At 43.8% G+C, this 25,584-nt stretch overlaps 1 protein-coding gene across 2 annotated transcripts in view; it reads left to right on the plus strand.

Moving 5' to 3' along the window:
- Positions 1 to 24,836, plus strand: part of RCAN2 (regulator of calcineurin 2) — a 266,978-nt gene extending 242,142 nt beyond the window's left edge. For both annotated transcript variants that reach the window (XM_041765394.1, XM_041765404.1), the window contains 2 exons: positions 2,733 to 2,904; positions 22,256 to 24,836. In XM_041765394.1, coding sequence (XP_041621328.1) covers positions 2,733 to 2,904; positions 22,256 to 22,416 — 333 coding nt within the window. In that variant the 3' untranslated portion in view covers positions 22,417 to 24,836. The remainder of the gene's footprint in view (positions 1 to 2,732; positions 2,905 to 22,255) is intronic.
- Positions 24,837 to 25,584: the final 748 nt, after the last annotated feature.

Here is a 25,584-nt window from a genome sequence, read left to right on the forward strand (position 1 = left end):
GTGGCCTAAATTGTTTTTTCATATACCTGTTGGCCATTTATGTATCTTCTTTGGAGAAATGTCTATTTGAGTCCTTAGATCATTTTTTTTAACTGAGTTATTAGGTTTTATTTTGTTTCTTTGGGGTTTGTTTGTTTGCTTGCTTTTGAGTCATAGGAGTTCCTTAACTCTGTATTCTATATATAGATAAGATTAACCTATCCTCTAAATGGTTTGCGAATATTTTCTCCCATTCTGCAGATTGCTTTTTCATTCTGTTGATAGTTTCTTTTACTGTGCAGAAGACTTAGTTTGGTACAGTCCTGCTTGTTTATTTTTGTTTGTGTTGCCTGTGCTTTGGATGTCATATCTATGAAAACATTGCCAATGCAGTGTCATGAAGCTTTCCACTATATTTTCTTCTAGGATTTTTGCTGTTTCAGATCTTATGTTTTAAGTCCTTAATCCATTTTGAGTTATTTTTTGTGTATGGTGTAAGGTAAGGTTTCAATTTCATTCCTTTGTATGTGGATATCCAGTTTTCCCAACACCGTTTGTTGAAGAGATTGTCCTTTCCTCATTGTGTACTGTTATCACCCTTGTTGAATATCAGCTGACACCATATGTGTGGATTCATTTCCGAGCTTTCTATTCTATATGTCCATTGGTCTATATGTCTGTCTCAATGCCAGTACCATACTCTTCTGCTTACTGTAGCTTTGTAATATATTTTTAAATCAGGAAGTATGATGTTCTTGTTTCTCAACGTTGATTTGGCTATTTGGGTCTTTTGTGGTTCTATATGAATTTAGTATTGTTTTCTTACTATTTCTGTAAAAAAAAATCCACTGGGATTTTGGTAAGGATTGCATTGAATCTGTAGATTGCTTTGGATAGTATGGACCCTCTGCAATACGGATGAACCTTGAGGACATGATGCTAAGTGTAATAAACCAGTCACAGAAAGACAAATATTGCATGATTCCACTTATATGAGGGATCTAAATTCACAAAATTCATAGAACCTAAGAGTAGAGGGGTAGTTGCCAGGGACTAAAGAGAGGGGAAAATGTTATAAAATTATAGTTAAACAAGATGAACATGCTTTAGAGATCCACTATACAACACTGTACCTATAGTCAATAAAAATCTATTGTAGTCTTAAAAATTTGTTGAGAGGGTAAATCTCTTGGGGTGCCTGGGTGGCTCGGTCATTAAACCAACTACATTCGGCTCAGATTGTAATCCTGGGGTCCTGGGATCGAGCCCCTTGCTCAGCGGGGAGCCTGCTTCTCTCTCTTCCTCTGCCCGCCCCCCACTTGTGCACATACTCTCTCTCTCAAATAAATAAATAAATAAATAAATAAATAAATAAATAAATAAAATCTTTTAAAACAGAGGATAGATCTCTTGTTAAATGTTCTAACCACAATAAAATATAGTAAAATAAAATAAAAACTAAAAAAGAAGAAGAATTTAGACTTTGGTCTCAGATCCATGTTTGAATCTCATGCTGCTAGTAACTGTGTATGTATCTTGTAGAAACCTCAGTTTTTAACAGCCCTACTTGTTTCCTGAAAAAGTTAAACAGGCGGTTACCATTTGATCCTGCAAATACTTATTCCTAGGTATATAGATTACCTAAAAGACTTGAAAATAGATTTCAAAAAAATACATGTACACATATATTCACGGTGGTACTACTCACACTAGCCAAAAGGTAGAAACAATCCAAATGTCCATCAGTGGATGAACAAATAAATTGTGGTCCATCACTCACTGGAATGTTATTAAACCATAAAAAGGGATGAAGCACTGGTGTGTGCTACAACACAGATGAAGCCTGAAAATGTTATGCTAAGTAAAAGAAGCTAGACACAAAAAAGGTCACATATTCTGATTCCATTTCTGTGAAAAGTCCAGAATAGGTAAATCCATAGAAACAGAAAGCACGGATTGGTGGTTTCATGGTTGCTAGGTTCTGACAAGAGGCAAACATGTAACTGTTTAATGGGTACAGGGTTTCCTTTGGACAATACAAGTGCTTTGGATCTAGGTAGAAGTGGTGATTGCACAGCACTGGGCAGGTACTAAATGCCACTGACTGATCACGTTAGAATGTGTAGTTTCATATTATGTGAATATCACCTCAAAAGAATGAGAGAGAGGGGTACTTTTGGCTCAGGTCATGATCTCCAGGTCCTGAGATCAAGCCCTGCATCAGGTTTCCTGCTCAGCAGGGAGTCTGCTTCTTTCTCTCTCTCTCTCTCTCTCTTTTTTCTCTCCTTCTGCCCCTCCCCACTGCTTGTTCTCTCTCTCTCCAATAAATAAATAAAATCTTAAAAAAAAAAAAAAAAGAACGAGAGAGAGAGAGAGAGAGAGAGAGGAAAGGAGGAAAAACAGGAGGGAATAAGGAGTCCAGAGACCAGCAGCATCAGCCTCACTTGAGAACTTGTGCAGATTCTCCAGCCCCACCCCTGCTCTGCTGAATCAGAAACTCCAGGAGCCGGGCTCTACCGTCTGTGCTTTCGTAAGCTGTCCAAGTAATTATGCACGCTAAAAGTTGATATCCACTGTTTTAAGGATGAGATAAGATAACTGAGCATATGGTGTATGCTAAGTAGCGATTATTATTATAGCCTGGTTCATTGGTTCATTTGTCACAGGCTCAAAATGAGACTCTGCATCTTCCTGTACCCACACGGCACATCTGAGGCCCTGATGAATACTGTGTCTCCATTTCTCTTTGAAAGGTTCAGACTCCAGAGACAGACGGTGACAAGCTACATTTGGCTCCACCACAGCCCGCCAAACAATTCCTCATCTCACCCCCGGCATCTCCTCCCGTCGGCTGGCAGCCCATCAGTGATGCCACCCCAGTGCTCAACTATGACCTCCTCTATGCCGTGGCCAAACTAGGACCAGGTATGCTCTGTGACCCCTTTGGAAAATAAACACTGTCAGCCGCTTAGAAAAGCCAAATGAGATTAACAACCTTGAAATCCGAGGCCCATGGTAACATGGGCATTTCTAATGGGTTTATTGCAACGTGTGGACAGCCAGAGGGCTGATGGATGCGAAGGCAGCATCAGACTTTGTCCCAGTTTAACAGCAGTGTCTATCCATGCAGCTTCTGCATTGCAGTGCAGATGCTTTGAGGCTGAAAAGAGCTACCTAATTTGTATGAGATTCCTCTCTATACCATAAGGAGTTGTGGCATATTTGGTATGTTCTGGTATACTCTGGTTTTCTCAGAATAGACAAAATAAGCTCCACCAGCTAGCATGAGGCTACTCTGTTGCCATAGGAAAGCCCCAGAAGCCTCTGAAACAAGACAATCCAACTGCCAAGGTGAAGACTCTAGGTCTACAAGAAGCCTATCACAGTAGCCTCTACCTTAAAGAAAATGTTATGGTCACTTCCTTCCAATGTTGGTATATGTGGCTCAGACTCTCATTTTTAGGGCAGTATGGTATTCCACTGGCCAAATATACCATCACACTTTATTCATCCAATTTTTAGATTTGGACATTTCAACTTTTCATTTCCTTACCATTCCAATCAAAGCTACAGTTAACATCCTTGTATATATCTCCTATGCACTGATCCAAAATTTCTTTACATTTTATACGTAGAACAGACATCATCCTTAGTTCTAGCAGACGTTGCCACCCCTCTGGGAAAATACTCCCAAGTATTGTGATGGGTGAAGTGAAATGGGGTCACCTATGTCAAGGGGTTTTAAAATGGAGCGAAAGGCTCATTAAGGAGATGGGACTTCGGCACATCCTTACCCAGTAGGATAACTTTTGATCTGGGATCAACCATATATGATATTCCAAGAATATAGGCTGCAACTTTCTATAGTAAGAGATTTTGCTTAGTAACAACCTTAGCAACCAGTCATATTCAGCCAAGATATTTTGCCACCAGCACCCATCAGAATTCTTCGTAAACAACGTGTACAAGCATTCCCTTTTGTCTTTAAAAATGTTTGATTTTTATTCCCTGGGGTGAGGGGCACTATTTGATTTGCTGCCCACATTTGGGTTCCCCAAGCTGCAATCCTGAGACCCCAAAGAAATCCTTTTGTTTTTTATTGGCTCAGCCTCCTTTTTCAGTTGACAGTATTTTTCCTATATTATAGCAGGAGGGGAAATGGTGGGAAGTGCAGGGGCTGAAGCTAGATGCAGCTGAGGTTTTAAGCACTGTGGATCCAGGGGTAAATAATGCCCTTTGTGTCTGCTCTCTACTAGTTGTTCTCCTGGTGTGAGAAGAGGTTTTTAAAATATAATCCCAGTGCCTTGACTGTACCCTAAGAGACTCTGATTTAATTGATTCAGGTCAAGTTCAGGCATTAGTATTTTTTAAAAGCTCCCCAGAACTCTCAAGAACCATTGGTAGCAACGTGACAAAGAGCGGCAATGATTAACTTATAATGAGTTCTTACCAGTATTTCTTAGTGTGCTCAGGAAGACACTTGGACCAGAATCACCCATCCCGGAGTCTGCAGTTTCAATCACCACACATGATGATTCTTACATACACAGAAATTTGAGGACCCTGGTTATTAGGGTGACCACCCATGGCAACCAGTCTTGAGTGAACCACTGTTTTCCACTGTTCTGGCTCACCCAGGACTGAGGGCTTCCTGAGAACTTTAGTGCTAAACACAGGAGATTCCCAGACAAATAAACAATGAAGATCACCCTAGTGGGTCCTCCGATTAGGATGAGGCTGACTTGAGTAAAAAGCTCTCCCTGCAGAGAATAAATTGCTGTCCCATGTGTAACCTAAAAGTTAAATGATAGCACTCCCAAAAGCAAGCTCCCTGGGGTTCCTTCCTAATTGCCATCGAGGCAGTGGCCGTGGGTTCCACCCTCAGCCATTGTGAGAAGTAATAGGTGCCTGAGTAAGAGGAGATGAGGAAAGAAGCAATATAAGAGTAAGGAGGTATTTGTGAAATGTTATTTCTTGGAAAGCCTAGTCCACATACAGGAATCCGGAGCCAGTGTGTACTTCTTGTACAAAGAGCTGCGTCTGTGATATGACTAAATGTAGAGTGCATAAAATAAGTTGGTCTGCCCAAGTCAAGCCTTGTGAAATCATTTCCCACAGTAATTCAGGACACTCCAGAAGCAGGCCAGCACAGCCCCAGATGGAGTGACGGGAGCCAAAGTACTCAGAGCTGCCAGCTTGACTCTCATGCACGGATACTGACAAGGACACATTTGAACACTTTGTATAGTTGTGTGAATGTCAGGAAGTGGACCTACAGAGAATCACTAAGGTCTTGGTTGGAGGATGTGTAAGAGTCACTGGCCAATGTACATTTTACAGGAGGAGAAACCAAGAGACCCAGATAGGGGAAAAATCACTTGCCAGTGATAGAGCCGGGGCTTCTAAAGGCAGTGCTCTTCCTACCTCATTGTGTATAAGGGAGCCCCAGACCAAGTCAGACTTCCTGACCATCAAATCCCAGCTGGCTTCAGGTCCACTCACCTGGAGCTGGTAATCCAGTAAATTCAAATCCTTTTATCCAAAATGGGAAAGAAAATGCATTTGTAGTTAATGTTCACAAAGCTTGATGCAAAGACGAGATAAGGGTGGGTCTCAGATACCCTCACTGGCTAATGGAGCTGAGTCCCAGGTCTGGAAGACATTGCCACGGTCACGTGGGACCCAGGGCCGAGGCAGGCAGAAGGAATGGATGGAGTAGCAGTGAGGTAGGCCTCAGAAGGGATGCTTACAGAGCGTTGCACAGAGGAGGGAGGAAGGAGGGTGAAATGGTCTTAAGGAGGCCAAGGAACAAAGGGAGTTCTTTTGAGAGCCATGAATAACCTATCAGCAATGTTAAAAATGCAGGCCTTTTAGTTGTGCTGCTAACCTATGAGCCTGGCTTCCCTTTACCCAGTAAACGTGCTCTGAAGTGCTCTCCACTAAGCACAGAGAGAGCAATTATTAATATCCCCATTTTACAGATCAGAATGCTAAGCTGTAGAGAGATGAACAAATTTGCCCCGGGTGGCACAGCTGGCAGGTGGCAGAGACTCAAATGTCAAACCTGGCTCTTCAGACTCCACCACATAGCAAGATTCCATGGCCTTTGACTTAGGATACTGGTGGCTTCAGTGGACGTGAGACCTAGTCTGCTATGACGCTGGCCAAACATTTATCCTCACCCTGATTGGACAGTTACCTCTCACACCACTGTGACTCTCAGAAAGCCAAACCCAGGTCTGGCAGGCGTGCAAATGAAGGTCTGTGTGCCATGTGTGTAAGAACGAATGCTGAGGGTCTTCTGCTTTTTAAGGGTGACTGCTACTGTGTCCCGTAGAACACCTGCAATTCGCGTGTATTCTCTGGGATAGCTTTCCTCCATTCTTTGCCAGCAATTCAAGCCTGCTTCTCTTTATTTAGTTATCCATTTGTCCTTTTCCTGTGTCCTTGAAGCTTCCTTACCCACACAGATGGATGATTTGTAGCCAACAATTGAGTTGAAAATATCACAGAGGCTATATTAAAAGCCTGGGTCTCTGTGGCTGTTCCAGCCGCAACAGTGAAGAAGCACAGCCACACCCGTGTCCTTCCCATTCCCATCTCGCTCCCCTCCCCACACGGTGCCAAGGCAGAGACTTGCTTCTTCAGTCTCCTCTCATGGCACTTTGCACAAATGCCCATGCACTCCTCCCGTGGTAATTCTCTATTGTACAACTCACTGTCTTCTCGACCTTTGGTACTCCCAGCACCTGGTAGCACCTTGCGGGTAGTAGATGCTCAATAAATATTGAATTAATGAATGCATGCATGCATGAATGAATGAATAGATAAGAGTCTTGAGCCTGCCTAGAGATAATTTCTTCACTGGGGAAATTGTTGCTTGCTTATGGCTTTAGCCAGACTGAGTCAGGCAACACTAAATTAATGTTTTCTCCAAGTAGAGGACTTTGAGCATTTCCGTTTGGGAGGAAAAAAAAGTTTACGTGAAATTCATTTTTAATCCTTTGGCAGAATCATTTCAGTAAGGAATTATAACTCATTCCATGTTAAGGGGTGGCTGCCTCAGTTCCGGGAGTGCAGAAACCCAGTAAAATAAGAGCAGAGAAAGCAACTCAAAGGAAGGGGGTTTGCTTCGCAGGAGTGACTAATGCCGCTAAATCGGGATTGCTGAGTGACTGAGAAGATATGTGGGAATGGAAAAGTAATGAGCAAAGTTAGTCTGAAGAAAGAGCATCATGGGGCAGGGATCCAGAGCAAGACGGGGCTCAGGCTGAGTGAGGATCACCTCTGCAAAGCAGTTGGCTCACGGCTATGCTAACGTGTCCAGCCCTAAAGGGCAAGGATGTGCATTACTAAGACACTTTCATGGAGGCTCCAACAAGCAGGAGCAAAACAGGGCTCCCTTTCTTTAGGAAAGGAGCACTGATGACCCTCTTCCAGACAGGAGCAGCTCGTGCTCCCTGGAACTTCCGGAGAGGCTCTTGAAATAAGCACAGAGAGCACAGTTACAGTGGAGCCATGATCAAACCCAAGCCTGTAGAATTCCTTGCAAATCCTTAACAGGTTGTTGTAACACCTCTGATGGCACAGGGACCACCCCCCTAACCCCGAAGGAGCAAGTCTGCTTCTACTGATTGTAGTGAGAACAAGTTTATACCCAGGAAAATGGAAGAGGTACAATTTCAAACATTCTTCTCTATGTCCCCATGACTGTATGCTCTGTTCTTGATCCAAAGTAAGTCAAATAGATAAAATTAGGGGGAAATTTTTTTTAAGATTTATTTATTTATTTATTTATTTATTTATTTATTTATTTATTCACGATAGACAGAGAGAGAGAGAGAGAGAGAGAGGGAGAGGAGGAGGAGGAGGAGGAGGAGGAGGAGGAGGAGAGAGAAGCAGGCTCCATGCTGGGAGCCCGACACGGGACCCGATCCTGGGACTCCAGGATTACATACACCCCGGGCCAAAGGCAGGCGCTAGCTAAACCACTGAGCCACCCAGGGATCCCCAGGGGGAAAATTTCTAAATAGGAACAACGGTAAAAACATATATAGGGCTTACAGTGTGCCAGGTAGTGTTCTAGATACCTTACTATATTACCTTCTCAAGTGCTCACAGTGAATCTTTGAGACAAGAATTACTATTCTCCTCATATATGCAGCTGAGGCCTGTGAGGCACAGAGTGGTTAAGTAACTTGCCCAAGGGTGCACAGCTGCTAAGTTAAAATAGGCTCCTCTACCACTGGCAAGAAGCAGAAAGAACTGATGGAGCCAGCACCCGGAGAGTGAAGAGTTTGGGCAGCCAGAGAGGTCTCTGGAATCGCAAAATTAATTTCTGTAGAAGAAATTCAAGATTGATGTAAAAGGAAATTTTTAAAATGTTAAAATGCAAAGCAACCTACACAATATGTTCCTCCACCTTTTATTCCTGTGCTTACTGGCACTGCCCTAAAACACAGGCACCGCGTCAGGCTTTACGACCCATTCAGTGCTTCTCTCTACCTCCTTGTGGGACCGCCGGGGTCAGAGTTTGCCTTCTGCTCTTTAAAGGACAGTTACCAGCTGTATAAAACGGAGGCCTTCCACATTGACATTCTTCTCCTGGCGAATTTAAGGAAGCCAGTCATCTCCCCATCATCTAGACAAAACAAGATGGGCTTTGACCAAGTGGAGGATGAATCAAATATTTATTTTGGTTTATTTTATAGCTATTATCCCTGACTCCCAAAAGAGGATGGTGCTGTTCTTTTCAGATATAAAGCAAAATAGGAAGAACAAAAACCCAGCCCAGCAAGACAGCTTACCTATACCAATCAGCAAAAATGGAAACACAAAGATGTTACAATGTACTAAATGGGTGGTAAATCAGAGGTGGGGTGTGAAATGCCAGCCTTTATTCTGCTCTCTAGGATGGCTCTGGAAGGTCATGTTCATTGTCACTGAAAATGCCTGCAGGGAATGATATGAAAAGTCATTGTCGATTCCTTTTTCTTCCCTCCTGCTATTTTTAGCTCTTGTTAGGGAGATCAGTTTTAATTTTAGTTAACTGCAGAGGAGGGCTTAAAATGGTGCCCAAGTTTCAAGTTGGGAACATCTGCTATATTTAGCCTTTTTTTTCCCCCAAATTCTTCTCCATCAAAACATGCCATAGTAGAGCAGTTTTGCTGGTTTGCTGCCTAGCGTACAGCAGTTCCTCCTCATGGAAAATAGATTTCATTAATTCATGTAACTTACAAGGAAGAAACAGTTTCTATTCCAGGCTCATTGATTCAAAGGTAGAGAAAATTCCATTTTTTAAATATAGATGAACACCTATATTTTGGGTGCGTGTGGTATGACTATTATATAAGCTTAAGTTCTTGTTCAACAACTGATGTTTTCTGATCGCAAATATAAAAAGCAAATAAAATAGTCAGGCTCCAGTGTTCCCGTTTGCGTGATCTCTTCCATCATTCCCCATCCAAAGCACGTAGATTTGTGATCCCAGACCACATGCTCAGAATTTTCCATCTCCTTTTGAAGAATTTTCTCTGGAGGGGTACCTGGGTTGGCTGTTGGGTTGGCTGGTTAAGAGTCTGACTCTTGATCTCAGCTCAACTCTTTGATCTCAGGGTTGTGAGTTCAAGCCCCGAGTGGGGCTCCACCCTGGTTGGGGAGCCTACTTAAAAACAAACAAAAACTGATGATTTAAGAATTTTCCCTAGGGAAAAATAAATGTTTAATAAGCTTTTTTTCTCAGCATATACGCCACAATTATTTTTAATCACTGTTGAGTAGCGATATAAAATATTTCTTTCTTCTTTCATAGGTAAAATATGCACGTGATTGAATAATAGAAAAGACACATGACCATGCCCAGCGCTATGCCCTTAGCCAGGCCCCTACTATCGGGAGAGGTCAAATAGGATGGTCATTTCCAGAGAGGAAAACCTCACGCCTCTCTGACCAAGCAGGTCTCTCTCTCTGTCCTTATGTTGCTACTTTTCTGTCCCCTTCTGGATGAGCACCACCTCACAGGCTTCAGAGAGCTCCTTTTCTCCATCTCCCTCCAGGGTTTCTCTAGTCTCCCTTGTCCACACGTTCCCTGTAGGGTTCCACTTCTTTGTCTCAGACATGAATTCAGGTTCCCAGGCAATCGGTTGTCCCCGTGAAGAACTTTAGGTCTTAAGTGACTGCGGAAGAAATAAAGATCCATGGCCCCCCTCATCCAGTCTTAGAGGGATACCCCCAAAAGGCAAACAAACTTTCTTTTACTGAAATAGAACACCTCTTATAACAAAACCATAGAAGCATTCTGTTTCCTTCTCCCTCTCTTCCATGCCCCCATCTCTCCCTCCCCTTCCACTCCATTCTACCAAGGGCTCTTCTGTTTTCCTCTTTTGATGTGGGTCGGGACTGAGGATGGGAGGTAAGGAGGAAGAACCCTCATCATTTATATGGCTAATAGTTTCCTGACATGAGCTCATATTAGACCTGCTGAGGCAGAGAAGCCTGTGTGCTGCCACCTTCATGTTTTTCCTGCACTACACCAACCATAATTGTCAACGGCAGAGGCAATATGGTGATCATGCTTTGGCCTCAGCATACCTCAGTTGGAGTCCTAGCTCCACTTGTTTGAGGTGACCTTCAGCAATTTACTTCACTTCTCTGCACCTCTTTTTTTTTTAAAGGATGATTTTTGACATTTTGCAATGTCATGGTTAATATACTTGAGGTACCCAGCCCAGTGCCTAGCACATAGGAACTACCAAATCCATGGTGGATGCTATGCTCATTCTGCTCTGAGCAGTATTGTTTAGCAGGACATCCTCTAAGAGATGTTTTCTGAACCAGTATATGCATTAAGTTATGGAAAGCACTTGGAATAGTGTCTACCAGCCAGCAGGAACAATATGTCTGTCCTTTGTGGCACTGCTGGTTGCTATTTACGTGAGCTCATTCTCTGAACTTTACATGGGCTTGGGGTGGTCTCTGCCTTGCCTCATACACTTTACCTCCCAAGCTTAGATAGCATTCTGTCACAGGAGCAGCTGCTCCAAGATGGACAAGGGACAGAGTTGCCATTCAGTGATTTGACCCCATCCTCAAGACCACCCACAGCACTGTTCTCCGGGGCCTGATCAAAATGAAATATGATGAGCTCATGGAAACACAAAGGCATTGGAGAGAAACAATTTGCAAAGGACATCTCTCTCTCTGGAATGTTTCTTCCTCCCTAGAATATTGGTTTTAATTGAGAATCCTCTTTCCACTTCTACTTAGGAAATCAGTTCTTTCTCCACTCCCAGATTGACCTTGTGAATAGACAGTTGTGATTTTACAAGTCTCCAGTAAGCCCTTCTGCCCTGGGTTACCTCCTCTTTTATTTTGTAGCTGCTGGTGAGGCTCCAAAATGAAGAAAGATATTTCTCTTACTGTACGATGATTACTAAAACTCGGGATGTGAGTTTGAATCCAGAACCACCTTTTTTTGGCTGTGTGACCTGGATAAACTTTCTTAATCCCTCTGTGCCTCCTCAACAGTAAAATAGTAAAATCATATTGTTGCAGGATTCAAACGAGATAACCCATATGAATCTATATGTCCAACACAGGACTCAGTGAATGCTCAGTTTGTGTTACCTATTTTTTGTCACTTGATTTTTAAACCACATCTTAGTCTTTTATTAAAATGTAAGTGTGTCTACATTAAGCTCTTAGCTCAATGTTTCTCAGTGTGAAAGCTGTGATATTTTGGAACTGACAGTCCTACACATTGCAGTCCATTTAGCATCTTTGAGCATCACCTACTAAATGCCAGTATCCACACGCAATGCAGTCCCTGTGAAAATCAAAAAATTAAAATAAAAAAAAAAGTCCCTATTGTATTCCCAGACACCACTGGGAACTCAGCACCCTTGTTTGAGAACATACTAATTACACTTTTGCACTGTTTGTCAGGTGGTTCTCAAATGCAGGAAAAACATAGAGGCAAGGAGTGCCTAGAAGAGGTCACAGGTACCAGCGTGAAGTAGACAGAAGAGGGTGAGAGGGGGGAGCAGTCCACTGAATTGTCACCAGCTCCCCTCCCCCTTACAGATGCACACACACGCACACTCTTTCCTTACCTTTGAAACCATAGTGGAAGATGAGATTGCTGGTAGAAATCTAAAAATACTGTTAAATCATGCGTTGGGGGGTAGTGGTACAGCTTTTGGAAACTTCCTGATGTTTTCCACTAGAACTCCTCCTCCTCTTGGGGAATACTTTTGGCCTGAAAGCAAACCAGCATTAGCTCTGCCAGGATTGAGAGAGGGTTAAAAGACATGGTGACTTCAGACACGAGCCAGTATCTGGGAGGAAGAAAGGAAGTGCAGATCACTGCACCCCTGCTTCCTGCAGGTGGCCCCCCATCTCTGTCCTCTGAGAGCTACATCGGTGCCAGGCCCCTCGGTCTCTGTGGTTGACAATGACGTGATAGAGTGGGGCTTGGCAACCTTGTTTGCCTTCCCTACCCTGCCACGTTTAAGTCCTAAACCTAGTACATGAAAGGAAAGGAAATCTAAGTGTGAGCACCTTTCAAGCACATTTCCAATTCTGTTGAACTCTCCCCTCAGACCCTATTTTCAATCCCACCAATAGGCAGCATGCTCAGCAAAACGAACACATTGAAATTCCATATTACTTGTTCCATAGATCAGGATGGATGCTCCCTAATTCCTCTTGAAAGTAGCACATTTACAAGAAAAAAGGGGTCTGCAATGCCTTCTAACTATGAGAAGCCTGAAACTGTTCTATTTTTTTAAAACTGTTTTAATATTGTACTCTCCCTTCTTCATCTTACTCAAATATAGAGGGCTCTTAATTTAAATCAAAGTTTAAAAAAAAAAAATAAATCAAAGTTTAGTGCATGGCATGCAATCCAGCATGGTTCTGTGGTCAAGGGTCCTGTTGGAAATGTTCTTAGCGCTTGCCTTCATAAGCCATCATCCACTCTTAAAATTCAGTGCAGATTAATAATGGATGCCTTTTTCCCTATTCGGTTTAGACCTCATTGAGGGTTAGATAGGAATAGGATAGGAAATGAATGCCAGGCAGTGCTGAAGCCGAGGGTGTAGCTGAGTTGAGCTCTATCCAGGGCTTCCCAATGCTGAAATCTGGAGCCAGACAGAGCAGTTCAACTCCCCATGCCTGCTGCAAACGGCCCCATATGGGGTGGGCTCTCCTGTGCTGCTGGCCTTAGTACATGGACAAGAGTGGAGCAGGGCACTGGCCCTTTGCAGGAAGGGATGCCCAAAGATCAAAGTGGAGAGGGAGAGCTGAGCAGTTTCAGTTCTTTTCCCCAGTGCTGTCACTCTGCTTCCATAGGAGAAAGCAGCCCAAAAGAGAGAGAGGTCCCAAGTGGCATGTTAGTAGAGGGAGCTTCATCCACAAGGAAGGAAGGACAGAAGGTGTGGTATCTAGTCCAATGTAGCACTTGAGCAGAGAAAAGAGAATAGTGCACAAGCAATTAATTTCCACTCAGAGTGGCTCTGCTTACTCTGAACAAAAAGAACTTGTATGACCCATAACTTATCAATTGCCACAAACTGTCCCAAAATAAAGGCATTGGAACAACAGCAATCATTTATTTTGCTCACACATCTTCTATTTAGGCAGGGCTCAGGGGGACAGCTCATCTCTGCTCCAGCTCAGCCAGGGACCTGCAAGTCAACTTTTGAGGTGGCTTACTCACATGCCTGGAGCGTCGGTGTGAATGTTGGCTGGAAGCTCAGACGGGTTGTAGGTCAGGGACCCTGGTTCCTCTCCATGTGAGCCTCTTCATGGGCTGCCTGGACTCCCTTACAACATGGAGGCAAGGTTCTGGACACACGCATCCGGCCAGAGCAAGGTAGAAGTGTGGTGTTTTTGTGACCTAATTCAGAATCCACACTGGTTACTTCTGCCCCAGTGTATTAGTCGAGGCAGTGAGAAAGGCCTGTCCAGATCTGAGGGAAGGGAACACGGTAGGGACAGTCCTCCATGAGAGACTGGTTAGGTATTGAAGAGGAATGTTTAGCAAGAAATAGTATGACCTTCATTGTGAAACACAGCCAATCAGCTGAGACGCTAACTTTCTTACTGAGAATTCACCTTTAATATGAAAGATGATAAAGTTAAAGCCAGAAGGAAACATAGAAGACTTTTTTGCCAGAGTCCAAAGCCACCATAAGAGATATAAGTCAAATCAATTTATAAGATACAGTCCTTTTCTTGTCATAACTGAATAAGTGTTATCTGTTGAGACGATTTATTGTCAAGGAGACCATGCCTAAAAATAATGACCAATAGGCCAGAACAAAAAAAGGCAAGATACAGGAGGAGTAAATAGTTCCTCTTTAGCAAGAGGACAAGTATTCACTAAGATATAAGTTGCCTTAAGGATGTATTAAAAGTAAAAATCAAACTCCACTCCCTTTCAGCAGTGTCTCTTGTCAGACGTGGGAGTCAAGCCGGGCGGTGCCAGAGAGTGATTGTGAGCATGTTCTCTGAGGTCAGACAGGCCTGAGTTTGAATCCTGGCTCTGCCATTTACATCCTCTGTGATCTCCATTTCCTCCTGCATAAAGTAGACAGGATGCCACCCATAGTACAGAGCTGTTGTCATCATTAAATATCCCATTTACGTACGTGAAGTGCTTAGAGCTGTGTCTGGCATTTAGTAAGGGCTCAGCAGTAGACACTTGATGCCATGTGTAAAGCAGATGGCAGCGTTTCCACGACACCTCCTGTGTCCTGGCGCTGCCGGTACCCGGAAAATGGAGTAAGTACTTGCCTTGACTTGGTTTTCAGCTTAGCTGAAAAGCTAGAACTTACACAAGTTAAACACGAGAAGAGAAATTCACGTGTGAGTACATACTGGATGTTGTACAAGTGTGTCATAAACGACCAAGGCTGGTGCCTTTCATAAATCAGTAACATATTTATTAAGCAATTTTCTGTACCTGAAGCTGCAGCCATCACCAAAACCACCATTTCAGCAGCGTGGGATATAAGACATCACCAGATGAAACAACTAAGGTATAATATGAAAGGTGATATAATTAGACATTCTAAACAAGTTTTTCCAAAAAAGAAATATATCTCATTTAAACCAGCTTAAGCTTTTCTTTTTCATCGGAACACAAGTATGGAGAAGGTGAGGAGAGAGGAAAGAGATGAACTTACCAATAAGGGGCGGCTGGGGTGAAGACAGTAAGGGTCATTCCATCTTGAGGGTCAGAATTTACGACACTCCCCTGTTCATTGGAACTGGGGGCTTGGCATGTCACCATTCACCCCTTTTGCTGTTTACAGCAGTGACCCCACTGAGTAGAAGCTTTTTGGTGATTATTCACCTGCTTAATTCTTTAACTGCTTTGTGGTGTGACTAGAGGGGTTCATCATATTGAAAACAGGAGATTATTTTGGGCAGCAGCAATGACCACGACGTCACCTTAAATAATCATGCCATGCATCTCAGGAAGGCTTTCTGAACTCCCTGGCGAATATTTCTTTATCTTGTGGCATCCAGTGATGTGGTTGTCATATTCCCACTTTGCTGATGAGGAAAACTGAGGCATAGAATGTGATGTATCCCCTCAGTGTCACATCGCTAGTAAGTGAGGTAAGTGACTAAGTGAGGGATGAGGTGACATCCCCAAATGGTGTTTTAGGAAACTTATTCTGGCAGGAAGATTAGTTCCTGTGGTGGAGAAATGAGCTGAGAGTCCTCGGGGTGGAAGTAGGTGAACTGTGAGTGGGAGCCTTACAAGCAGGGGCTAGTGAGGGAGCAAATGGAAAAATGTTCCGAGCAGTATTGAGTAATGCTCAGGAATGGATTAACTACTATGGATGAGTGGCAGAGAAGCTTCTGATGACCAGCTCTACAGATTGGCACCAGAAAATGGAACCTCCCAGAGAACTGTGATAGCTGGAAAGGAAACATAGATTGATGGGGAACATAAATAATTCTACTTTGGATATGTGAGTTTGGAGAAGGGTAGGAGATCTTCGGAGAGATTGCCATACAAGGCCGGATGCTGGCTGAGGACATAGCATCTCAGACAGACAGAAATGGAGAGCTCCTGATGTTACAGAGAGAGAATCTTCAGGAAGGAATGGCAGCAATGCAGGCATAAAGCAAACCCTAGCCTCGTGCCTGCTCAACTCTGTGGTCTTGCAAGCCTCTGGGACGGGGGTTCCATCTCCTTCTCAGGGTTCACATAAGGACCACCCAAGGAAGCACTCAAGTCATAGAAGGGTGTCCCTTTCCTTCTCTCCCAAGAGTTTTCTTATTAAGAATCTGAACAGTCTCAGCTCTGCCATAATATGTGCAAATGTAGCTTTGGAACGTCTCCCGCCCTTAACACATCTCATGATGCTGATTTTTAGAAACTGTGCATAATCACACTGATTATTTTAGAGAGAATTCAAGAAGAGGCCAACTCCTAGCCCATAGCTAAAGGTGGCAGCCTGGTGGAGAACTGCCAGGTGTACCTGGTTGTCTCTGTGAATGTTCCAGAACCACATCACCTCGTCCACCAGCCCCTGCTCAGAACAAGGGTGTGACCTTCTCCCACCTGAGACCAGGAAGCAGCCCGTAGACCCCTCCACTTCCCCCAGACTTGCAGGAATCGGGACCTTGTCACCAACCTGTCTCCATCCATTCGGGAAAAGAGGCTACAGGACATGGCATTCATTTTGAACAGTGGCCACACCTGCGTCACTTCCAAAGGCCTGAATGACAATTTAACTTCTGGCCATGTGCTAGAGGATTTTGTATTTGCTTGGCTGGGAATTCATTTCACAGGGGTAGGTGGAAAATCCTGCTCAGCATGCTCTCTGGGGGCTTTTGGCCCTCCTTTCTGCTCACAGGTGAAAGGACAGTTTGAATACAGATTTGAGGACTAGGAGTATGAACGGGTGACCCAACACTAGTCCTTTCAAAGAAATGCTACCCCAGCCATGCCTAGTGTAGTGTGGCAGGACTGGCCCACCCTGAGCTCCTTGTCCCCTGCCAAGCACAGTTGGTCACCATGCAGAGTGACAGCATTGACGTCAGGCCTCGTGGTAGAGGAATTAGCTGAAGCCAGAAGGGAAAGAGAGGCAAAAAAAAAAAAAAAAAAAAAGAAAAGAAAATTCAATCCAGCAACACTAAAGCAATTTCTTTTTATTTTGTGGGCTCTTAGCAGCTGTTAAGCTTCACTGGATTTTGATAGTAAGAAAGTTTCCAAAAATAGAACAGTGAAATGTCAGAGTTAATGGGATCACAGCAATAAAATATCTCTACTACCGAGCCATCTGACTGTTAGCTCAACGTGCTTGATGTGAAAGTTGCCCCGCACGGAACATTGCCCTGGGCTTTCCTGTCCCGTCCTCAGTGTACCCCCAGTACCCCTGGCCTGAAAGGGAAGCGCTCAGGTTTGAATCCGTAAACACAGTGCAACTAGAGGTATCTCTAAGGGAATGTTCTTTATCCAAGCCAGGACAAACAAATGGCTTAATTAAAGGGCTAGCTTCATTATGTATATTTACCACTATGTGAACCTAGACATAAATAAATATATACATATTTATATATTTACATAAACATATATAAAGCTAGTAACTAGCTTCTTGCCAACAATAAGGAAAGAGGCAGGATGTCTGGTCAGCCCCCTGGCTGGGGTCCCTGCTGCCACCCCTTCACCTCCTGGGCCCCACAGTCTCCACACTCACTGGGTGATGGATGGCAAGTTGTCTCCCATCATCCTGAGACTGCCACCACCTCACCCTGCGTCACAACTAGCAGGACACAGCTCAGGACTCTGGCAGGCATTAGTGTTTCTTGAAGAAATGCTTCTTCTCCCAACTGGGAGAACTTCGAAGAAATCCTGTGCGCAGATAGAAGAATGACCTCATCCTAGGTGTACTCTTTCCTTTCCCTGTCTCCCGTTGGAGGGTGTCTCTCATTCAGAATTGCAAAGCATTCCCGAAGGAAAGAGGAATTTCCTTTGGAAACCCTGGATAGGATGAATTTGTCACTGTTTGCTGTGGAACTTCAAGGGGCTCGTTGTTCTCCCAAAAGCAAAGATGAGAAGAAGACCACAGAGGAATCGTGCTGCTGGCTGGGGGCAGGGGGTGGCTGCAGCGCTGATGCGGAGTCCTTGCTGCTTTTCCTTTGTGCATCCTCAGCATCCCTATCTTCTGTCCTCTACCCGCACTCTTATCACTTACCATGAAATGCAGAACAGTGGGAAGGAGGAGGCGCGTTAGGTGCATGCCACTGCCCCAGCAGGATCACAGCCTCCTGCCTGCCACACAACCCCGTGTAATACTGGCCGCCCAGAAACACAAGGTAACAAGGGGAGGGCGCGCTGGGTACCAAAGGAGATGTCACTAAGTCAGAATTTGCAGGGTTGCATCCTCATACCAGTAAACTCTTATTTATTTATTTATTTATTTATTTATTTATTTACTTACTTACTTACTTACTTACTTATTTATATCGGGGGTGGGGCAGAGGGAGAGAGAGAGACGATTTCAAGCAGGCTCCCTGCCCAGCATGGAGCCTGATGCAGGGCTCAATCTCACCACCCTGAGTGAGATCATGACCTGACCTGAAATCAAGAATTGGACATTCAACTGAGTGAGCCTGTCAGGTGCACCCCCAGTAAATTCTGTTCTTAACAAGCACCGCCAATAAGGTGTCAGGGGTTTGGGAAGCGCTGCTTAAAGATGCCACCAACCAGGTCTGCCCATCGGTGGCCCAGAACAGAGCCTTTGATGCAAGAGCTGGTTTCATGTCAATTTCTTTCCTTAGCAGCATCTGAAGTGGTCCTTTTACCTCGAGATTTTGATAAAAATGGCAAAATACTTTAAAGGAGAATGCTAAGCTGTAAATAGCATCGATAGGTGCACCACAGCTCTAAGTATTGGCCTTAGAATGACTTTGGGGTGGATTGCCATGTCTTAGGTTCCTGCTATCAGTTCCTGCTCCCCAGCAGGGAAACAAACCTAGCACGGATGACGCAGGCAGGTGTCTCTTTCCTGGTTCTGCTCCATGTCCCCTGACTTTGTCACTGTCCTCTCCTGAATCCAAAGTGGTCCATTTATGCCAAAGATTTCATACTTGCTGACACAATTCTCTCTACCTACAGTTTCAGCAAATCTAGACTTCAAATTACAGAGTCTTTATGAGCCATATTTCTCTGGCTAATTCTGTCCCTCTTGGCTCCTGCCAATATCCAGGGAAATATTGGAGCTGAAACACTCCATTTTTATGAAATATCCCTTGCCCTCACCCAGGAAAGCCTTTGTTCTACACACCAGGATCAGAGGCGGTCCAACCTGTGTTGGACCTCTCTTTCTGGCTCTTAACAGAAAGAGAATACACTTAGCAGCACTTCACTATATTAGTTGGGTAGGGCTGCCACAAAGCAAAGTACAAAGTAGAGCATTAAAAAACAATATCTTCAAAAAAAATTTTAGGGGCTCCTGGGTGGCTCAGTTGGTTCAGCATCTGACTTTGGCTCAGGTCCTGATCTCAGGGTCTTGGGATCAAGTCCCCTATCTGGCTCCGCACTCAGCATGAAGCCTGCTTCTCCCCCTCCCTCCACCCCCCCAGCCCATGCGCTCACGCTCCCTCTTTCTCTCTCTCTCTTTCTCTCATAAATAAATAAATAAAAATAAATAAATAAATAAATAAATAAATCTTTAAAAAAAAACAAATTTATTGACTCAAGTTCTGCAGTTACAAGTTCATGACCAAGGTGTCAGCAGGGCCTCGCTCCCTCTGAAGGCACTAGGGAAGGATCTGTTCCAGGCCCCGCCCCCCCCCCCAGTTTCTGGTAGCTCCTGGTCTTGTGGCAGCAAAACGCCAATGTTAATACCACAGCATTCTCCCCACGTGAGTGCCTTCATCCTAATTCCCCTTTTTATAAGGACACCAGTCATTCTGGATTAGGGTCCCTATTTCCAAATAAGGTCACATTCACAGGTGGTGGAGGTTAGGACTTCCACATCTTTGGAAGAGGGGGCATAATTCAACCCATAACAATAGCTGACTCTGAACACATCCATCCTTCCCAGCATCACTTAGAAGAGCTTGTCATGATATTAGCAGTGCTCTCACCCCACACTATCAGCACCTAGAATTTAAACCTATACCTTGTAAGCATTTGCTGCTTTCACCAGGGATGCTCCCCCCAGCACCAGAAATGACAGTACCAGCTCCCTTGCCTGTCCAGGAGGGGCACTTTCCACTACAGACTGGGGGAAGGGGAGTAGAAAGAAGAGGCAAGCCTACTGGATTGGGTAGTGTCCACCTTTTGTTCTGGAAGGCAGGCAGGTTTTAGTGGAACTCTCAAACGAGGTGAGCCTATCTATGCTACGTAAAAGTTGCTGCGTTGGTAGTGTCAAGGCAAAACTGAACAAACCTTTTTAAAATTTTAAAGGGAAAGGAAAAGAGTTTTATTTGAGCCCAAGTTAGGACAGCTGCCCAGGATACACAATCTTTACAAAGCAGAGAGTGCTCTGGGGAAGGAACATTTGGAGTAGGGTTATATGTGGTTTTTGCATAAAGAGTTACGAATCATCACAACAAAGGGCATTCCAGACAGTTACAGACTTTATCTTATGTTTTTAGTATGTGCAAGGCTGTCTGACTTTAATCTTATGGGAAGCAGGGAGGGGGTTTTTTTGCTGTTGTTTCTCTTATGTTTATATTTGGAATGCTCCTTTTTGGTTTTGTTTGTTTTCTTTCCTCTTCATGCTAATTTTTTAAAATTTTATTTAAATTTAGTTTCCCAACATATAACACCCAGTGCTCATCTCATCGTGTGCCCTCCTTAAATGAAGCCAACTTACAATGTGTGCTGGGGCAGAAATACAGCCCATACTTTGACGTTTTGCCCAGTAATTTTGACCTTGGTAAATGTTCATGTATAGCCTCCTTGGGAGGCCAGGAGCAGAGCCTCCCCACAAACATTAAAGTTGAAAATGTCTTTATCAGTAGGTAAGAGGATGTGGCTGTTGTAACTGGTAAAAGATTGTGCTGGGTCTTCTGTCCTGGTCTAAGAGGACTTGATCTAGTGAGACCTGGAGACCTGGAGATCTAGTGGACCTGATCCCAGACCAGGAGGATGTCTGGGAGACATTACTTTTAGATTTTCCCCATTCATGAAGGATGGAGAGCAAAGGGCGGGATGTCAGGAGAAGATTAAGATGAGTATGTCAACAGTTAAGCTGAGAAGTTAAAAGCATGCAGATGGGATGCCTGGGTGGCTCAGCGGTTCAGAGAGTGATCCCATACTCCCAGGATCCAGTCTCACATCAGGCTTCCTGCGAGGAGCCTGCTTCTCCCTCTATGTCTCTGCCTCTCTCTGCGTCTCTCATGAAGAAATAAAATCTTTAAAAAATAAAATAAAATAAAATAATAAAAGCATGCAGATGGAGGATGCCCCCTCCTCCTGCCTGACCACCTGGAGGTCTTCTACTTGTCTTTAGACCTAAGTCAATTGTCACCTCCCCTGGGAAGCCTTTCAGGATGACTTTCTCCTTACAATTTAGTACCATAGTCCTTGACATACATTGTCACCCTGGTGCTTCCCATGGTATGTTGTGATACTTCCTGTTTCTGCATGTGGCCACTGGGCTGTGCTCTTGTAATACCTCCTGAAGCGAAACAAAGACAGGAAGCCAGTCGCCTAACAGCCATTTGGCTGTAAGATGAGCCAATCAAGGATAGATTCTTAGAACTTGAGGGCACCTTGACAGTCCTCTATCTAACCCTGTCCCCCAGGAACCACCACAAATCCCAGACAAGTGATGATCTCGCTTTATTCCATCCTGTGACAGCTCTTGCGATAAAAGTGTGCTTTAGAGACTGCGCTGTCAAGAAGGTGAAAAAATAAAGCGATTGGCTCAAGGTCACTCAGCAATTAGCAACGATGATGGGAAACAGAAGAGAAACCGAGAACTAGCTGCCAGACCCACTCGGTCATCACCACGATTCGGTGGGCTGTAGTTATGACCATACTGAAGTTTACAGTTGAGGATGCTGAGGCTCTGAGAGGGTGAGTGCCCGAGCAGGGTTGTATGATCGATAGGTGGTAGAGCAGGGACACAGTAACAGAGTAATCTCCTTCCATTTTGTGATGCCCCATGCCATTCCTGGATAAGATCCGGGTTTCCCGAGACACTGTAAAATGGCCTTACTTCCAGCACAAACATTGCCAAAGAATCTGCTTTGAGCTCCCTTCCCCTTTATCACCCCCATTTTTCTTGCCTTTCAGGAGAGAAGTATGAGCTCCATGCAGGGACTGAGTCCACCCCAAGTGTCGTCGTGCACGTGTGTGACAGTGACATAGAGGAAGAGGAGGATCCAAAGACTTCCCCAAAGCCAAAAATCATCCAAACCCGGCGTCCTGGCCTGCCACCCTCCGTGTCCAACTGAGCTCACTGCTCCGCCTCAACAATAATATCTGTCTCCTCTTTATCATGCTTTTTTCCCTCTGTTGTTTGTTTGTCGAAAAAAAAATAATTGCCTTTCAATCCCTGGGTGTTTGGTTGTTTGAGACTCCTTCCTTGTAATCAAGCCTCTCGGACAAAAGGGCTAGGAAAAGGTGATATGTTTCCGGATCATATCATACCCATCGAGTGTAATCCATTATTTAGAAGGTTCTAGGAAAAAAAGGTAGTATTTTCTTATTAAAGAATCAGCACAGCCTGTATCTTCATTCTCTCATGCTGATCCAAGCCAGAGACACCAGTAACAAATAGCACCCGTGTTGTTTGTGATCTGTTTCAGTCCCAGTCCTGACGTGTGTGCGTTGTTTCTTCCTGGCCACGTAAGTAGGACCATAAGTAAACTTGACTTTGACTGCATGAGATATCCCTATCTGGTCTCACTCAGTCCTCTGCATCCCGACATTCCCAGGACATGCATGATCACCAGCATTTATTTTCATGATTCGAGGATATACTATAATTCACAGATTGTCAGCATCCAGCCATGTCCTATCTAGACTAGAAAAATTATCAGCACCATCCAGCTCAACACGTCTGGGTATATCCACCATTTTGAGTCAGTACTTCATAGCTCTGTTAAAATTCCTGGAGGTGACACTGAGCTTGGCCCCAAAGATATTCCTCAGTAGATTTTGAACACCACTTCCGTATAGTACTTTCCCAGCCTCACTGGGGAGGCTTGTCCAGGGTGATATAGACCGATTTCAGACAAACCTATTTATTACAAAAGTTTCATGGTGTCTGAATGATTGTTTTTTTCTCTTTGTATATTTGTACAAATGTTTCAGCTGTGCTTTTAAAATCTGGATGTTTTTTATTTAGTGATTGTTCAGCCATTAGCTGCTTAAAAACATAATATGTGCATTGCTTATGAATGCATTCATATACTAATGCAGATAATCTGATAATATTACACTCTATTATGGATAATGCTGAATTTTGAAAGGGCAAAAAACTTCTCATGCCAATATATAAATGATTAGCCAACATCTTTGCTATCAAGAATACTTGTTTTTAAATAAAGTGAAGATGCAAGTGTCCATCATAGACAACTTGGATGAAGCTAAATCTCCAGAACATAGCGGCCACTGAGGATTTGAAAAAGGAAAGGATGGTAGATAAACAAACATATACCAATCCTACTCATGCAATGGCCATGTTGCTCAAAAATATTTGTTTTCGTCACATGTGATATTTCTATTTCTGTAGCCCGAAGTGCATTACAGAAAATACACCTATAAGACCATTACCTTCTGCTATATGTGCAAGGCCTCATCTACTCCTGTACATTAATGAATTACTTTAAATGCAAATGCCAGTTACAAGGGAGTGGGGAAATACTTTCATTACCCAAGCCTCAGAAAAACACACGAGAACAATAACACAGCCAACTTATGGAAGGATTGTTGTGGTTTTTGACTAAGGTGTATGCTAGTTTCATGAGAAACTTAAAACAGACTGATCACTCAGAAATTAAAGTCCGTTCTACTGTGAATATAGCAATATAGTACTGGACACAGTACAGGTGAAACTGAGGACAGCATTGCTTGTAAAACCCTGAGTTTCCATAAGAAAAATGAAGGCTCCTTTTAAAAATAAAATCTGAGGAGTGTATAATAAGCAAATGCTTTGACTTTCCTTTGCTGTGGAAGTTTTTGGTTTTTCAGTCACAAATGAAAGCTAGTCTAGTGGAGAAATGCTTCCCTCTAGTGGAAGAAGTATTTTCTGGGTTCTTGAGACTAAGAAAGAACAGCAGCCATCAGCCATTTTGTACTGAGTCTCTTCTCAGCCTTCTGCGGGTCATTTGACTTTTCAAGCTACTCAGAATTTTCAGAATGCAGATTCTAAAGACAGCTGGATGAGAAACAAATATTCGGAAATAATTCTTTAAGTGTTTTGAAGCAGATACCATCAGTCATTTCCAGCCAAGTTAAGCAAAAGTTAAAATGACCATGCTGTCATCACAAAATAAAACCACAGTGGAGTGTATGACCTAAGTGGTTGGTCTTGGTGAAATTTATTGTGAAGTTGCCATGTGACTCTGTGTCAGATCAAGTGATTCTTTCATTAGGTTGGGTCTGGGGAGGGGGGAAAGAGGAACTTTTCCGAGGAGAGCAGACAGGCATGGGAAAGACTCCTCGAAGGGTGTCAGCGGAGCCTCCTGCACTGCGAAAAGTCAGAATTGCCTCAGCATTTCCATGACGCACATTATGCAAACCTCTTTAGCACGATTTTCAGTTTGAAAGTTGAAATATGGAGGGGAAAGGGGAGGTTTCCACCAATTGAATCATTTGTGCACGTGTATAGCTCAAAGAGCTTAGGCTTCAAATATACCTGGTGAATGACTCTTTGTCCACGTAGCATAATTTGTGTGTTGTCTGTCTGAGCTGACTATTCTTGAGTGGTAATTGTGGAAGAGTGCAATTCAGCTGATAGTCGTTACAAAAAGTCACCAACACATGAGATTGACTTAGCTGAGCTCTTATGAAAGGAGCCAAGGAGTAAGCTGGTTGGCAGCCATCTCACAAAGAAACAGGAATTTGAGCAAGGCCTGAAGGGATGGGTTGGGCTCTGAAAAGGGGAACTTTCATTTTCATGCTTCAACCATCTTGGTCTGAGAGGCCCATTCAGATGTACAAAGGACCCTCTTTATTTATTTATTTATTTATTTATTTATTTTTTATTAAGATTGTATTTATTCATAAGAGACACACAGAGAGAGGCAGAGACACAGGCAGAGGGAGAAGTCTCCCTGTGGAGACCCCAGTGTGGGACTCAGTCCCAGGACCCCGGGATCACTACCTGAGCAGACACACAACCACTGAGCCACCCAGGTGCCCCAAGGACCCTAGGTTTTTTTTTAAAGATTTTATTTACTTATTCATGAGAAATAGAGAAAGAGGCCGAGACACAGACAGAGAGAGAAGCAGGCTCCATGCAGGGAGCCCGACGTGGGACTCGATACTGGGTCTCCAGGATCACACCCTAGGCTGAAGGTGGCGCTAAACTGCTGAGCCACCCGGGCTGCCCCCCAAGGACCCTCTTTAAACATTGCTCCCACACTATTCTTTAGTTTAAAACACCATAAGAGACC

This window comes from Vulpes lagopus, chromosome 1, assembly GCF_018345385.1.
Source record: "Vulpes lagopus strain Blue_001 chromosome 1, ASM1834538v1, whole genome shotgun sequence".
Lineage (NCBI taxonomy): Eukaryota > Metazoa > Chordata > Mammalia > Carnivora > Canidae > Vulpes > Vulpes lagopus.